Source organism: Otolemur garnettii, unplaced genomic scaffold (assembly GCF_000181295.1).
Source record: "Otolemur garnettii isolate 467f Iridium unplaced genomic scaffold, OtoGar3 scaffold00251, whole genome shotgun sequence".
Classification (NCBI taxonomy): Eukaryota; Metazoa; Chordata; class Mammalia; order Primates; family Galagidae; genus Otolemur; species Otolemur garnettii.
In genome coordinates this window covers 1,341,372-1,357,561 of record NW_003852646.1, presented here as the reverse complement: position 1 = coordinate 1,357,561, position 16,190 = coordinate 1,341,372, and the positions used below count along the sequence as shown (strand labels likewise).

Sequence of the window (16,190 nt, the reverse complement as noted above, 5' to 3'; positions counted from 1 at the left end):
GCCCTATATCACACGCAGCCCAGAACCATCCCCTAAAGTCAAACCCAACTCCTTTGTAGCTCATCGGTGATGGTCATCAGAAGGTGGATATTATCAAAACCATAGTCTTCTCTCCAAGGGGGATTGGCTCTGGTCTCTGCCTCGCTTGGTCTAAGTCAAAATTCTCCCACTTAAAAAAATGGAGGACAAAACCACTACGATGGCTATAGAATGGTACTAGAATGGCTATAAGCATGAAGCATAACAAGTGTTGGTGAGGATGTGGAGAAACTAGAACCTCACACATTACTGGTGGGAATGGGAAATGATGTGGCTACTGTGAAAAACGGCCTGGCAGTTCCTCAAAAAGTAAAACATAGAGTTATCAGGTGATCCAGCAATCACAATCCTTGGTACAGACTCAAGTGAAGTGAAAACATCTGTCTACACAAAACCTTGTACATGAATGTTCATAGCAATATTATTTATAATATAGCTGAAAAGCAGAAACAATCCAACTGCTCATCAACTGATAAATGGATAAACAAATGTAACACGTCCACACAATGTATCATTCAGCCATAGAAAGGAATGAAATACTGCTACCTGCTTGTGAATGAATCGTGAAAATATTATGCTAAATGAAAGAAGCCAGACACCAAAGGCCATGTATCAAGTGATTCCATTTATGACAACTGTCCAGAATAGGCAGATCTTTAGAGATAGAGGTTAGTGGTTGCCTGGGGCAGGGAGAAGGGGAATGGGGTGTCACTGCTAATGGATATGAAGTTTCTTTTTGAGGTGGTAAAAATGTTCAGGAATTATATATGGTGATGGATGTACAACACTGTGAATATACCGAATTGTATACCTTAAAAGGGTGAACTTTTAAGGGTATATGAATTATATCTCAGTAAAGCTGTTATTTAAAAAAAAAGGAATCAGTTATTAAGTGCTGATGTTTATTGTTAAGGCTCCAATCTTTTTGGTTCTACAACACATACACCTGAAATATTTCCACTTGCTGCTTAGTGATTACTCATATCTGAAAGGAGAGAAGTGGCCCAAACCAAAACAAGCTTGGCCTGGAAGTTCCTCAGGCCCCACTTACTTCCCACCATACAATGTCTAACACACCATCTATGCTCCTCCATGTCCTTGATGCAAGGAGACACCCACAAAAAAACGGCTGATTCTGCAGATGAATCACTACATTTTCTGTTTCCAGAAAACAGAATTATGTATATGACTATTTTTTTGACCTGAGAAAATCTCAGTGGCAAATTGTCTTTTCCTCAAACCTCAGCGTTGTAAGTTATATACTTTCTTCACTCTGGTGGTCTCTAGTCTGATATCCCTTTCAATGCTTCCTTTTATAATAAAGGATGTTTTTATGAGAACATATTCTAAGTCCTTTCGGTTGAAGGTATGGTCCAATTCTGAAACAAAAACTAACATTCCATTCATCTGCCAGCCCTCAAGGACGAAGGTGACGATCAGTGACTGCATTTGCACCTTGGCCTCATCTCTGGGTCTTTCTCCAGAACAAAGATTTTCTACAGGCTTCAAAGTGGTCAGCTCCTCTGACTCTGGGGTCTTTTACTAAATCAGCAATAGGCATGGGTCTGCCAGAAATCCCTAGGGAGGTTCTCATGCCAGCCTTTCCACCTAGGCACAGCCTTCATCTGAGACCCTAGGCTTCAGTGTCAGGTTAGTTTACCCCTACTCATTCTCACCTGAGCAATCAATCTTAGGCTATAGAAAATAGCTTCGCAGACACCTCAGAAAAGCTATGGTAGTCTGCTGCCTATGGCTAAGTCATACATTCTAATTTAGGAAGAGAATCCAAAGAGTAGAAAAATAAATGGACCCGCCATGGATGAAAGGCTAGCGGTGGAGTGGAAGTAACTAGTGCCTTGATTCTGTGCCTCAGCCTGGTGCTCTATGATGCTCTTTCCACTCCAGCACAAGGGCTCATCATTGCCCACGTCTGTCAGGCCTAAGGCTGAAAAGATCCAGAGAACACCAATGGTCAGGTGAGCCTGGACACAGGGCATAGGCTTCCAGAGGCTGGGGCTCCCTGCTCCTCCCAAAGTTCAGCACCACACTCAGATGGGGACCCCACGTTCCTGTGCTCTTGTCTGGGTCCTCAGGGGGCCAAGAAACAGAGTTACAGACTCTGCAGGTTAAGTACCAAATAATTTCCCGGAACCTTCATTCTTTTCCTTTTGCCCAGTCTCTAGGGGTTGCCATATAGAGAAAGAGACATTGGAATGTTTTAGAGCAGGAAAGGTGCCTCTCATTTTGTAGGCAGGCACAAGGACCTAAGAAAAGGGACTTGCTCAGGGTCAATCAGTAAGTTAGTGGCAAAATGAGGTTAGTGTTCAGGTCTGTTTGGTTTATTCCTCTGCTTACAGGCTGCTTCTGCCCAGGCACAGATGGACCCAGAGGACTAGCCCAAACAGGAACAACTAGAGGCCTCATCAGAGTGATGCCATCTTTCCACAATGTGTCTGCCCTTGTGAAAGTCATCCTGTGGCCTATAGGATTTCCAGTCATTCATTTACATCCATGTAGCTGGACTGGGATCCATCTATGTGATGTCAAGAGCAATAGCAATTTATCAAAGAAAAGAGCCTAAGAAGCAAGAATGGGCCCTTGGGCAAGAAAAGAGTCATTAAGCCCTAAAAAGACTCAAACTCTGAAGTCTACCCTGGAAGGGGCTGTGCAGTAAAGTAAAAAGAAAAGTGGGAGAATGGCAACATGAATTTTGTATTGACATTTGGTTCTTAATAATAACATTCAAAATGCATTCTGTTCTTATAGTGCTGCAGCTGCGACTGCATCAGGTCAAGGGTATATGTTGCCGAGGTCTCCCTTGGGAAGTGGAGAGGAGCTGGTGGTGAGAGACACACTGATTTCTCTTTGGGACCTATATGCAGCCAGGTGGAAAGCTGCAGCAGGTGCCTTGGCTCTGGTAAGGGGTGGGGAAGCAATCCCAGCCAGGCTGCAAACGCAGGGGCAGAGTCCCTCGCCCCCAGCCTGCAAGAACACGGCTGTTGGTGGGGCCAGCGGTGGCAGCTCCAGGAGAATGGAGGGAAGGCTGGGATGTTACATTCTTGAGGCCTTCACAGGTACATGTCATCGTAGCCCGGTGGGGGGAGATGGTCGGGGTTAGGTCTGGAATGGAAAGAGGGGCTGATGAGTCGCAGTGATGGACAGGCCAGGGGCACACAGGCAGATGTGACCCTTTTTGAGGGAGTCTGCCCTCCAGAATGATGTGTTGACATGGGGAGTTTAAGCATATGCACTTGAGAGCCAGACAACCTGGGTTAGACTCCCCTAGGCGTCTTTGAGATAAGTTACCTACTTTTTTAGGGCTTCAATTTCTGGATCTGTGAAATCTGGACAGTACTATCTACCCTAGACAGTTGATATAAGCATTCAGTGAGTTTCTTTCTCATACTTAACTTTCAAGAACTGTTAGTTCTTCCTCCTCCTGAGTCTTCCTCCCTGGAGGAAAGCTGGGGGAAGGGAGGGACTAGGGATAGGGAGCTCCTAGAATGCTCTAGGGAGACATCAGCCAGGGGCCTAAAGGAGATGACTCTCTTGGCAGCAACAGGTAGAGGGAGAGGCAGCTCTGCACCTGGGCTCAGAGAATTTCTTTGCTGAAGGCAGGTCCTACTTCTCAGCATACCTCAGTGACTACCTACCCAGATGGGCTGGTCCCAATGGGTCCAAAGGGGTCAAAGCGAGCTCCTGGGGGCACAGCGCCTGGAGGAAGCCGATTTGGGAGGCCTGAGGATGGGTCAATAAGTGCTCTTGGGAAGCCAGACCTCAGGGGATCCACAATCATGCCACCTCTCCGACACCTGAGGCAAGAAGGAAAACTAGGTAAGCAGGTGTAGCAGGGACTGCCACTAGAGAAGAGGCAAGGGAGGCAAGCAGGGACTAAGAACGACTGGCTGTCTACTCTGGATGGTCCATGCAGACACATGGATGGCTGCCTGGATGCCACCAGGAAGTGGGCAAGAGAAAGAAGCCTGTACAATAAACACACCTCAGTGCTAAGTACTTCTGGTTCTGTAGTGCTTGGTTACATAAGGTTCCCTGAGCCCACAAATCTGGCATTCTTGCCCTGTCCTATACCCAAAAGAGGTCAATTTGATTAGGAACAGGTCAATTTGATCTGGGTCAATTTGACCCAGAACTTGCCTGGGTCAATGCAGAATCTTCACAAGGCTCTGTAGGGCAATATTCTAGGTCTAAGGGCTAATAATAGCATTGAGACAATTCATGATGCTAGTTTTTTGTTTTTTGGGTTTTTTTGCTTTCTTTACCTTAAAGGCCTCAGGGTAATTTCTGATTACCTATGGATTGCCCAAGTACTGTTCCTGATAGCATCTGTCCCTCACTGAGTTCGATGGACCTGACCTCATGTGCTCAAACTAAGATGAATGAGCTTATGTTCCCTAAATTTTGAGGTCATTTTTCAAGCTGCACTGTGGACTTAAGTGATTTCCCCACTGTCAAAGCTGAAGGGCAGCACCTGTGGCTCAGAGGAGTACAGTGCCGGCCCCATATACCGGAGGTGGCGGGTTCAAACCCAGCCCCAGCCAAAAACTGCAAAATAAATAAATAAAAAATAAAAATAAGCTGAAGATGGGGTCACTCTGCAGCAGAGGTTACAATCCAGTTTCAATGATTAAGGGAAGATGGTACACAGCTGAGGCTCTAAGGCAGGGGTCCTCAAACTACGGCCCACAGGCCACATACAGCCCACTCAGGACATTTATCTGGCCCACCAGCTGTTTTTGCCGCTGCTGCCTGTCCTGCTTAGCAGCTGACTCATCCCAGGGCCTGCAGTCCAGCCTTCCAACTGTCTGAGGGACAGTGAACTGGCCCCCTGTTTAAAAAGTTTGAGGACCCCTGCTCTAAGGTCTTTGTTAGATGTAGGAGAAGAACCCGAGAGCCCTGTCTTTATTAAAGTGAGCTCTGAATAGCCCTGAGCTCCCTAAGGTCTGTGGCCCACCAGACCTGATAAATCCTGTGGTATCCTCTATCCAAGGGAGGGCTGCTGTCCTCCACTAGGTGGGTGAGGCATCTGGGAAATGACAGAGGAGCCGCCTGCTGGCTTGCTCAGCTTGCCCCCAACACCCAGAGATCTCCGGCACTGCTCTTAGTATGGCAGAGCACAGTAAGCGGCAGTGATTTCTCAGCCACTCAGCAATGACTGCCTCCTCACCCCAAAGGAAGACACTGATGAAAAACTCTAAAATTAGAAGATGACTGGGGCTCAAAAGTCACAAAAGCAAGTTGTGTTGTTATCACCTACCCAGCAGTACTCACCCAAAGGGGTCTAGGTCTTCTCCCCCGACAGCAAATGGGCCCAGGGGATCAAACCTGAAACAAACAAGGGACAATTACTGCAAGTCACAGAGCAGCCAGCAGCTGAACTCCCAGGAGCCTGAACCTGATGCCTATAGGGTCACAAATGCACTCCTAGGCATGGAGGACAGGGGAAACCCCTACATGAGATCATAACACAAGGGATATTTCAGAGTGGTCTGTGGCCTAGTGTGACACTGATAATTATGTGCAATTAACATTGGTAATTATGTGAAAAGGGCGAAACACAAAACCCAAATCATGGAAGATTCCAATATGTATAAAGATAAAAATATTAACTGCAGATGGATTTTATTTTATTCACACATTTGTTAAATTTCTCAATTCTATGTAAGTAACCAAGAAATTTTGTATCAGAAAAATATCATTCGAAGACCAAAAACCAAGACCTCAAGGTTAAGATTTAAAAGCTGCCAGGGTAGAGTGACACAGATGCATGAAGGCACATCCAGCTACAACAGTGCTTCCCAACCTTTTGTCATATGGCCCCAGTATGAAGTTTTAGTACCGCAGTTCATACACTGTACCCGGCTGGAGGGGGACAAACCATTGTAACCTCTAGGACAAACCCCCCTTGCCTTGCCATCACCAGTTTTTGTGATCACTGAGAATGCATGAACTAGAAGGAGCGTAAATGAGAGCACGCATGCCAGAGAACAATTCTACATTCTCTAATACCTGTATACACACACACACAACGTAACCTACCACTCCAAAGTCATATACCTCTATATTCTTTGATCTAGTAGGTTAATGTTTAGCTATCCATCTTAAAGAAAGAATATAGATTTCAAATTAAAATATGCCCAGAGCCAGGCATGGTAACTCATGCCTGTAATCCCAGCACTTGGGAAGCTAAGGCGGGTGGATTGCCTGAGCTCACAGGCTCGAGACCAGCTTGAGCCTGAGCCAGAGCCAGACCTCGTCTCTAAAAATAGAGACATTGTGGCCGGTGCTTGTAGTCCCAGCTACTGGGGAGGCTGAAGCAAGAGAAACGCTTAAATTTGAGGTTGCTGTGAACTATGACACCCCCACACTCTACCAATGGTGAGAAAGTGAGACTGTCTCAAAAAAAAAAAAAAAAAGCCCACAGAAACTTTAATCAAAGAAACTGGAATCAGCCTAAATGGGTATCGCTTAGGTACTCATGGTATATCCCTAGTGCAGCCACGGAAACAGGAAACAATATTCTTAGACTATTTTGAAAACGATGTGGAAAAATGCTCACGCTCTAGCATGGGGGAAGGAAGATTATCAATAGCTTAGGGAAAGCAACTGTGAAAAATGCATGGATGTGTATAAATAAAACTAAAAATGAAGCATGCTGAAAGTGTAAACACAGACAGTTACTTCTGAGTGGTGAGTTTCTTCTTTATACTTCATTTCTTTTGTAAAGGATATGGGCATATGTACAATAAAATAAATGAGCATTTTTAAAAGTATGCTTTGTGGCCAAATGCAGTGACTCATGCCTGTCATCCTAGCCACTCTGGTAGGGAGGACTGATTGAGGCTAGGAGTTAAGAGACCAGTGGAAAGAGTGAGACCTGACTTGAGAGCGAGACCCCATCTCTACAATTAAAAAAAAAGAAAAATTAGCTGGGTATGGTGGTGCACATCTATAGTCTCTGTTACTTGGGAGGCCAAAACCTATAGGCTCAGCTACTTGGGAGGTAAGGCAGGATGATCACTGGAGCCCAGGAGTTTGAGCCTACGGTAAACTATAATATGATGACGCCATTGCACTCTAGCCCAGACAACAGAGCAAGACTGTGCAAAAGGAAAAAAAAGTGTGCTTTGGAATCACTACTTGGAGCAGTAACAAAAACCTGACAGTTCTGGGGTACAGGTAGGTCTTGCCTTATAAAAAGCAGCTAATCTAAGCTTATAGGTAAGAGTCCATTAGAGAACTGGGAAAAACCCCAAAACATCAGTCAGTTCTACCTAATGGGCCAGTAAGGATTCTGTGAGGTAAGTAGACAAGGCCAGGTTCCCAAGGGAAGGAATTTTTCCTGACCTAGGTTACTATTTCCAAGTCATGTTTCCTGGAGCCAGTAGTCAAAGTTTCTGGTGTTCTCAGACCTCCTGCCTCACTAGACGCAGATGAGGTGGTGCCAGCAGGCATCTTACCTACTTCCATGAGGTGAGCCCCCCTCCCTACAAAGCAGAAAATAGAGGGGGTTTAGTGGCTGTTAGAATGTCAGATACAACGAGCCTTGATTGTTCCTGAAATTTGCAGCCATCTCTATTTTCCTCTCTGGACCAGAGTGTGGGAGGAGGGAAAAAAGCGGAGAACAAAAAAGGCTAGAAAGGCAGCTGGAAGGCCCACCCCAATAATTTGTGCACTCAAAACTGTCACAGCATATTCAGCAGGCTCACTGCAACACACGCACACTTCTGTGACTCATCATGTACACACTTAGAATCCACTGAAAATAGCACAGGGGTCCGGCTTTCTCTCCAAAGGCCCCTTGGCTGAGTCTCAGTCTTGGATGTACTCAATAAAGCTGTAGGGCATCTTTTAAAAGTCAGTTTTGTACACAGCCTCTGTACTCAAGCACCTGCTACTTCATTTGGTAATCAACTGAAGGAAAGAGTGAGCCATGCTAACCCTGCAGGAAAAACTGCATGGCTGGGCCCACTGGAGCAGTATGTCCTGGGGGCAAAGTGGCCCCTTTAAAGGATGGGAGGGTTATCTTGGAACATGTACAATTTCCTCCTTATAAGCTCTGCTCCCCCTTTCTCTTATATAAGAACACCACACTTCCCTTAGGCACACAAATTTAGCTGACATCCTTCTAATGGCTGAGGTGGCCTGGTGAACTATTGATAGAGAGGCCTCAGGATGGCAGTCAGCAGATGTGCTCCGGACTTTGGGTTTGGGATTATCTAGCTAGTTGGTGGGGTCTGACACAAAACTTCTGTACTTCAGTCTTTTAAAAGATAAAACTTAAGAAGTATCTCTCACAGGAGCTGCCATGATGGTAAAATGCAGTTTTGGACACAAACAGATTTGTTGACAGGAAAGGCCTGGAAGAACTGAATAACAGCAGCCGCTGCTATTTACTGAGAGCTTGCTGTATGTCAGATGCTGTGCCAAATTTAGGGTTTTTTAAATTTAGTTTTTAAAAGATTAATTTTTAAAATTTAACTTTCTGAAGTAATGCACTCACCAGTTTGAAAATTCATGAAAAAAGGTATATAGGTCCATAATCTTAGGCTATGTCTGTTTTAGAATTTAGTATTTTTCATATTTTAGAAAAGTTAGATGGAATGTATTTTGCGTAATACACCCAAGAAGCACTTTGTAACCAATGCTCTAAGACTTCTGCAAAATGACTGGATATTAACACTTCAGTGGGATAAATGAAATATATAAGGAACTTTGCACCATTTCAGGTTAGGTTTTGCCACAAAGCTTACAAAGCAAACACCTGAGAGCTCTTGTGATTTCAGAATTGTATAAGATTGTGGACTTGTAATAGTCAAAAATCTTCTTCTTATCCCTGTCTCCCAGCCCACCAGTCTTCCCAAAGATAAGTAATAACACCAGTTTCTTACATGTTGTTCCAAAGATATTCTGCATTTATGAGCAAATATGTATCTCCCTTACATTTTTCATAGATCAATGTGCTGAGCCCCTTACTACATTATCTTATTTCATCTTTGTAGCAGCTCTTTCGGGTGTGAATATTATTGTTATTTTATAGATGAAGAAACCGAGGTCCAGAGAAGTAGGTTTCTTGCACAAAACCAATGGCAAAGATAGGTTTCACACTATGCCTGCCCATCTTCAAAATCCATGCTCTTTTAATTGGTGTATTGAGACCATTTACTTTTAATGTGATTACTGTAGTGTTTAGATTTCTAGACCTACTATTTCATTAATTGGTTTTCCAGTTGTTCCCTCATTTTTATTCTTCTGTTTACTCTTTCTTTTTATATTTCAACTTATGTTTTTGACTGTATCTCTTTATATAGTTTTTTTAGTGGTTACTCAAGAGATTATAATATGTATACTTAAGTTTTCACAGTGTACTTAGAAGCACTATTTCACAATTTTGAATAGAGAGTAGAAACCTTACTAGCACACTTACATCCCTCTATTCTCCCTCTTTTTAAGTTACAGTTGTCATACAGTACATCTATATACACTAAAACCCCATTAAACAATCTCATAATTTTTTGCTTTGAACTATAAAACATACTTTAGGGAATTTGAGAAAACAGTATTATATTTACCCATATATTTACTATTTCTAAGGCTTCTCTTTTACTCCTGATGTTCCAAATTTCCATCCGGTATCACTTCCCTTCTTCCAACTGATTATTCCTTTTGAAAAGCCTGTTAACCATGAATTATTTCCGTTTCTTTTCAATAGGAATATCTTAATATCCTTCAAAAATGAAGGTGAAATATTCACTAGATACAGAATACTGGGCTAATAATTCTTTATTCTCCAAACTTTAAGACTGCTGTTCTACTTCTTTCTGGCCTTTCTGGCTTCTAATGAGAATGACTGAATGATTCCCAATCATTCAAATTCTTGTTCCTCTAAAGCAATTTGTTGTTTTTCTCTAGCTGCTTTTAAGATTTTTCTTGTCTTTAAGACTTTTCAGTAGTTTGATTATAATATGTTTGGGTAAGGACTTCTTTGGGCTTATCTTATTTATGGTTTACTGAGCTTTCTGAATCTGTAGGTTTATGTCTTTTGCCAAATATGAAGTTTTCAGCCATTATTTTCTTTAAATATTTCTCTACACTGCACTTGTTTCCCTCTCCTTCTAGGACTCCAATGGCCCCAATGTTAGACTTTTATAATTGTCCGTAGGCCCCTAAGACTTTATTTTCCATTTTTTAAAATCTGTTTTTCAGATAGGACAATTTATACTGATCCATCTTCAAGTTCACTGATTCTTTCCTTAGTCAAATCCATTCTGTTACTGATTCATCCAGTGAGGTGTTTGGTTATTGGATTTTTCAATTCTAAAATTTCTATTTGGTTCTCCTATTTGCTGAGATGTCATATTTCATTCATTTCAAGACTGTCTGCCCTTACTTCTTAGAGCATTTCTATAACAGCTGCTTTAAATTCTGAGATAATCCCAATATCTGTGTTATCGCAGTACTAGCGTTTGTTGATTGTCCTTTTGTAAGTTGAAATTTTCTTAGTTCTTTTATGCCTAGTAATTTTGGACTTTCTCCCAGACATTTTCAACATTTTGTTATGAGACTTTAGAGAAATCCTGGTATTTTATAACAGGCAATCAACCAGCTGTGTTTGGGCTTCAGGTTCCAGTTTCAATGTCAGTTCTATCTCTAGAAGCTTGGCAATACTACTCAGATCTATACCACATACGTGCTATGCAGCAGCCAGTCTGGGACCTGACAGTGGGATATCCTATAGTTCTGTACTCAGAGCCTCTGACATGCTATTTATAATCAGATCCACTTATATGCAGCTCTTGTGTGGGCCATACAATTTTGTGGGGTACTTTCTGAGATCTTTCCTCTCTGTGGTCTCTTTGATACTTTCATTTCCCTAGAGGGCTCCATTTTGGGTCTTCTTGACAGAAAGCTGGGGCTTTATTTACCCTGCTCTGGCACACTGTGCCTATGTCCAGAATCAAGTGGAAGGAGGGCAAAGGGAGGAAAAACAGCAACTGTGGTTTGCCTTATGCTCTTGAGATCACAAGTCCTCTTATTGCAAAGCAAGGTTCTTTGCCCTGACTTTTAGGTGTTTGTAACCTGCTGCAGGCTTGGGTACAAATGAATGGTGAAAAGAAAAAATAAAAACAGATGACCTTCCCCACCCTCTCTGAGCATTAGTAGACCCCTTTGCTGCTCCCCTAGTCAGAAGTGCAGGGCTCCTCTGGAGCACTCTCTGTCTATACCAGTGTCCACTTCATCATTTGGGGCTTCTCCAAGTTTAAACTGGATGGTACTAGAGGGCAACAATGGTGAATTCACTACCTATTTGGCAGTACTTTAACTCTAGTCTTCTCCAATCTGCTTTCCCAATCTGAAGACTGTACTGGGCAGGAAAGTCAGGATGGAATGTACTTATTCCAAAATCAGAACTTTCTTATTTATTTTTGTTTCAAAAGTTCATTTAAAGGACTTTGTAGAACCTTCTTAACCAGTGCAGAACACCAACATGGTTGCTTTCAATGTAGTTGCTGGCCTACAATGAAAGTTGATTGCTGAGTGTGAACGCCTGACCTGCACACCAGGCTTGTCCAGGAGTGCCAGCTTTGGTTTCATTGAGCACCTGCCATCAACAACCTGCATATTTTCAGACCCTAATCCCTAATTCCACAACATTGTTTGAACTACCTAAGCCTGTGCTGTCCAAACTGTAATGTGCAGACAAATCAGTGGGAGAGCTTGCTAAAATGTAGGTTCTAAATCAGAAGATCAAGGGTGGAACCTAAGTTTCCACATTTTTTTATAAGTTACCCAGAGATCATATCTGACATTGCTGGGGGACTGCAAATGGCTAGGCTATTTCCAAGTCAGGGTACAAGTCTGGCTGTGGACTTGTGGTTTATTCATCTTGTTTTGCCAAGCGTGGACACTTAGGATTGGTAAGTGGAGATGCTATTTAATTGTAGATATACAAGAATAGCACCAGTCACAGTGCCTTGATAAAACAGAGTGATAAACCTTCTCTTTTCCCTACTCTCAGTGAACCAGGGACTGAGAAGGGTTGAGAAATATTGGGCTTAGGCTAAGCAATTGAAAATTTTTTTTTTTTTTTTTGAGACAGAGTCTCAAGCTGTCCCCATGGGTAGAGTGCCATGGCTTCACTGCTCACAGCAACCTCCAACTACTGGGCTCAAGCGAGTCTCCTGCCTCAGCCTCCCAAGTAGCTGGGACCACAGGCACCTGCCACAGCGCCCGGCTATTTTTTGGTTGCAGCCATTATTGTTGTTTGGCGGGCCTGGGCTAGATTCGAACCTGCCACCTTAGGTGTATGTGGCTGGCGCCTTAGCCGCTTGAGCCACAGGCGCTGAGCCACAAGTGAAGATTTTTAAAAGAGAAAGAGAAAGAAAAGCTATACAAAAATTACACTAAAAGATTATAAAGCATTCAGAAAAGAAAAATGTCACCCATACTCTGACTCTAACATAATGATTATTCTTGCTGTTCTTTTCTGAGCTTCTTTTACATACATGTCTTTATGTAATTATATTATAAATATAATTTCAAATTTCGGTGTTTTCCTCCACACAGGTCCTACATTTCCCAAGCTGCCTTTGCTAGTAACATTTTTATTCTATTTTATTTATTTATTTATTTTTCTGAGACAGAGCCTCAAGCTGTCCCCCTGGGTAGAGTGCCGTGGCATCACAGCTCATAGCAACCTCCAACTCCTGGGCTCGAGCAAGTCTCCTGCCTCCGCCTCCCAAGTAGCTGGGACCACAGGCACCCACCACAACGTCTGGCTATCTTTTGGCTGCAGCCATCATTGTTGTTTGGCGGCCCAGGCTGGATTTGAACCTGCCACCTTAGGTGTATGTGGCTGGCTCCTTAGCCACTTGAGCCACAGGCGCTGAGCCACTAGTAACATTTTTAATAAACAAGTAATATTTACTCAAATCAAACAAATTTTAAAAACTTAATCTTCTACTGCAGTTGTTGATATGGCTTCTGAGAAGTGTAACTAAAAGCTGCATGTAATAACTTTCGAGCACATGGTTTTTCTGTTAGAAACTGGTAACTTAACCCTCTGTCTGTCCCACCATTGTATGATGGGAGCACTGGGAGCAGATAACTTATTTCTTTAGTTGACAGATGGAAAGGATTTGTACTACTACTGTGAAGCCTGAACAGATCTAAATGATAAGATTTAGATGACATTTTGGAATGAGCTGATATAATAATGAGGTAAGATTCTTGGGAACCTGGTGTTAGAAAAATGTATCTCATGTTTAGGAAGCCAGAGGAGAGACTCTGGTAGTAGAATCTGGCCTCTCTCAACACTCCATAAGCCCTAATCCCTGGAATCTATGAATAATGTGATAAGAAACACTCCTGTGATTGTTTTGCTATATGACACTGTTGATGTCAAAAAGGGGAAGATGATCTGGATAGGCTAATCTAACAGCAGGAGCTCTTAAAAGCAGAGAACTTCTCTGGCTGGTGGAAGAAGAGGACAGGTAAAAAAGGAAACAACACATTATTGCTGTTTCTGAAGATGGAGACGGCCACATGAGGAAAAATGTGGAGCTATTACAGAACTGATGGGGAGGGATGGGACCTGTCTTACAACCACAAAGAACTGATTCTGCCAATGACCTGAATGAGCTGAGCCCGTCCACACTCCTGACCTAGAAAACTATGAGTTAATAAACAGGTGTAGTTTTATGCCATTAAGTTTGTGGCAATTTGTTCTGTAGCAATAGAAAATTAATACACATATGCTGCAAATAGTTTCCTCAGTCTACATGCTTTGTAATTTGGATTCAGTTAGCTAACAAATGTTATGGGGATAATGCTTTTCTAAGTAACTGAGAAGAAAAAATGAGACTAACCCGAGCATTCATAAGGATAGGAAAATGACATTGAAAGAGTGAGAATGCCAGTTACTTCAACTGTTTACCAGGGCAATGGGCAGTATGTATCAAAATCTTTAAAATCAAAGCTTAGTCCTTAATGTACCAATTTTATACGAATGTATGTCAAGGAAATATTCAGAGATGTGCTCCAAGTTGCATGAAAAGTATTGTCCACTGAAGTGTTAGTTACAGTAGCCCCAAATTAGAAATGACTTAAGCTAAAAAAAACTTGCTTTGTCCTTGATTTTTCTTCCCTTCATTAAGCTAACCCATCAGCAAGTCCTGTCAGGTATACTTCCAAATATACCCGGAATCCACCTACCTAACTACCACCATTATTTCTTGCTGGGTTGCCTGTTTCAGCCTCTTCCTGGTCTTCCTATTTTTACTCTTGTACATCTCTACAAAGGAACTAGAGTTTTTTTTTTCAATGTAAACAATATGAAGTCCTTCCCTTATTAAACCCATCCAGTGACTTCCTGCTGCTCCTGATCTTGGCCCCAAGGCTCTACATGCACTGGCCTATGCTAACCCCACAGTGTCTCTCTGCCCCACTGGTGTACTGTGATTCAGCCACACCAATTTTCTCTTTCTTCTTGGAATAATTCAAGCCAAGATAGACTGTCCTTTTTTTTATGGTGAAAAGTTATATATTTAGAATTAGCCAGCTGGACTTGGTTTAGACTATCTCAATTTTGTTGGAAACATCCAAAGCATCATAATCTGGAGCCAGTCAAACACATGCCGCCTTCCCTCCATCAGGCCTGACTGGGGTGTTGACCTTGGCTGTGTCAATGTCACAGAGCGTCTTCACAGCCTGTTTGATCTGCAGCTTGTTAGCTTTGACATCCACATGAACACAAGTGTGCTGTTGTCTCTGTCTTCTTCATGGCAGACTCAGTGGTCAGGGGAACTTGATGATGGCATAGTGGTCAAACTTGTTTCTCCTGGGGGTGCTCTTCTGAGGATATCTGGACTGTCTCCAGAGTTTGTCTTTGGCTGCCAGAAGGTGAGTGATCTCTTTTTGTGTGGCTTGGATGCCTCTTAGCACTGCCTTCTTGGCCTTCAATGCCTTTGCTTTGGCTTTGGCTTTGGGAGGGGGAGGAGCCTAGTCCTCCTAGCCTTCGTCCATCTTGTGAAAAGGGTATCTGAGCAACATTATCTTTCTTGAACCAACTGTCAGCATATGCTTCAAAAGGAGGAAACACTAAGAACTAAATCCTCTTTAATGCTCATGAGCTATGTTCCTTTGAGCAAGTTAATTAACCTCTCAGTGCCTCTCAGTTTTCTTTTCTATAAAGTGCAGATAATAACATCTACCTCATTCTATTATGAAGATTAAAAGATATTGTTTTTACATATATTTTGCACTTAATGTAACTGCTCAGCACAATTAGCCCTAATCAACTGTGAATTTCCTGATAGTTGAGTCTACACCTCATCATATATTCTCAGTGGCTAGTGCAATGTCTGACTTGTGATGGATGCTTAAACAGATTGATTTGGGGATAAGAAAGAGCAAAGCCTTTAGAGTTAGAACCAAGTTCAAATTCTGGCTTCAGCATTTAACAGATTTGTGACCTAGGGCAAGTCACAAAATCTGAAAATCCTAGCCTTTTCTTTGGTAAAATACAGACAAAAGAATCTATTTCACAGAGTTGTCATACAGATTAAATGAGAATGTTTACAAAAGCATAGTGCCTGGTACATAATGAAGAGTTCAATAAGCACAATTCAACATTCTATTATTATAACACAACTTCTGCTTCTTACTGGTTGAGATGAAGTTACTTACTATACATAAACTTCACTTTTCCCACCAGGTGTGGTGGCTTACACCTGTAATCCTAGCACTCTGGGAGGTTGAAGAGGGTAGATCAGTTGAGCTCACAAGTTCCAGACCAGTGTGAACAAGAGTAAGACCCCATCTCTACTAAAAGTAGAAAAACTAGCTGGGCATTATGGTAAGCACCTGTAGTCCCAGCTACTTGGGAGGCTGAGGCAGGAGAATTACGTGAACCCTAAAGTTTGAGGCTGCTGTGAGCTATGGTGCCACAGCACTCAACCCCAGGGTGATTGAGACTCTGTCTCAAACAAAACAAAACATAAACTTCACTTTCCCTACCTATAAACTGGGTATAGCCCTTACTAATCTCATAAAGTTGCTGAGGAGATTAAATAAGAGCATGTGAATGAAACGCTTACCATGCTGTCCAAATAGCTGGTCCTCAGTCAACAGTA

General features: G+C 42.6%; 1 protein-coding gene across 1 annotated transcript in view; it reads right to left on the bottom strand.

Annotated features, from left to right (window-relative positions):
• Positions 1-647: 647 nt before the first annotated feature.
• The window catches only part of PSMF1 (proteasome inhibitor subunit 1), a 37,427-nt gene continuing 21,884 nt past the window's right edge, over positions 648-16,190 (bottom strand). The window contains exons 5-7 of the mRNA XM_003802623.3: positions 5,329-5,382; positions 3,693-3,851; positions 648-3,159 (exon numbers count right to left, since the gene is read on the bottom strand). Coding sequence (XP_003802671.1) covers positions 3,108-3,159; positions 3,693-3,851; positions 5,329-5,382 — 265 coding nt within the window. The 3' untranslated portion in view covers positions 648-3,107. The remainder of the gene's footprint in view (positions 3,160-3,692; positions 3,852-5,328; positions 5,383-16,190) is intronic.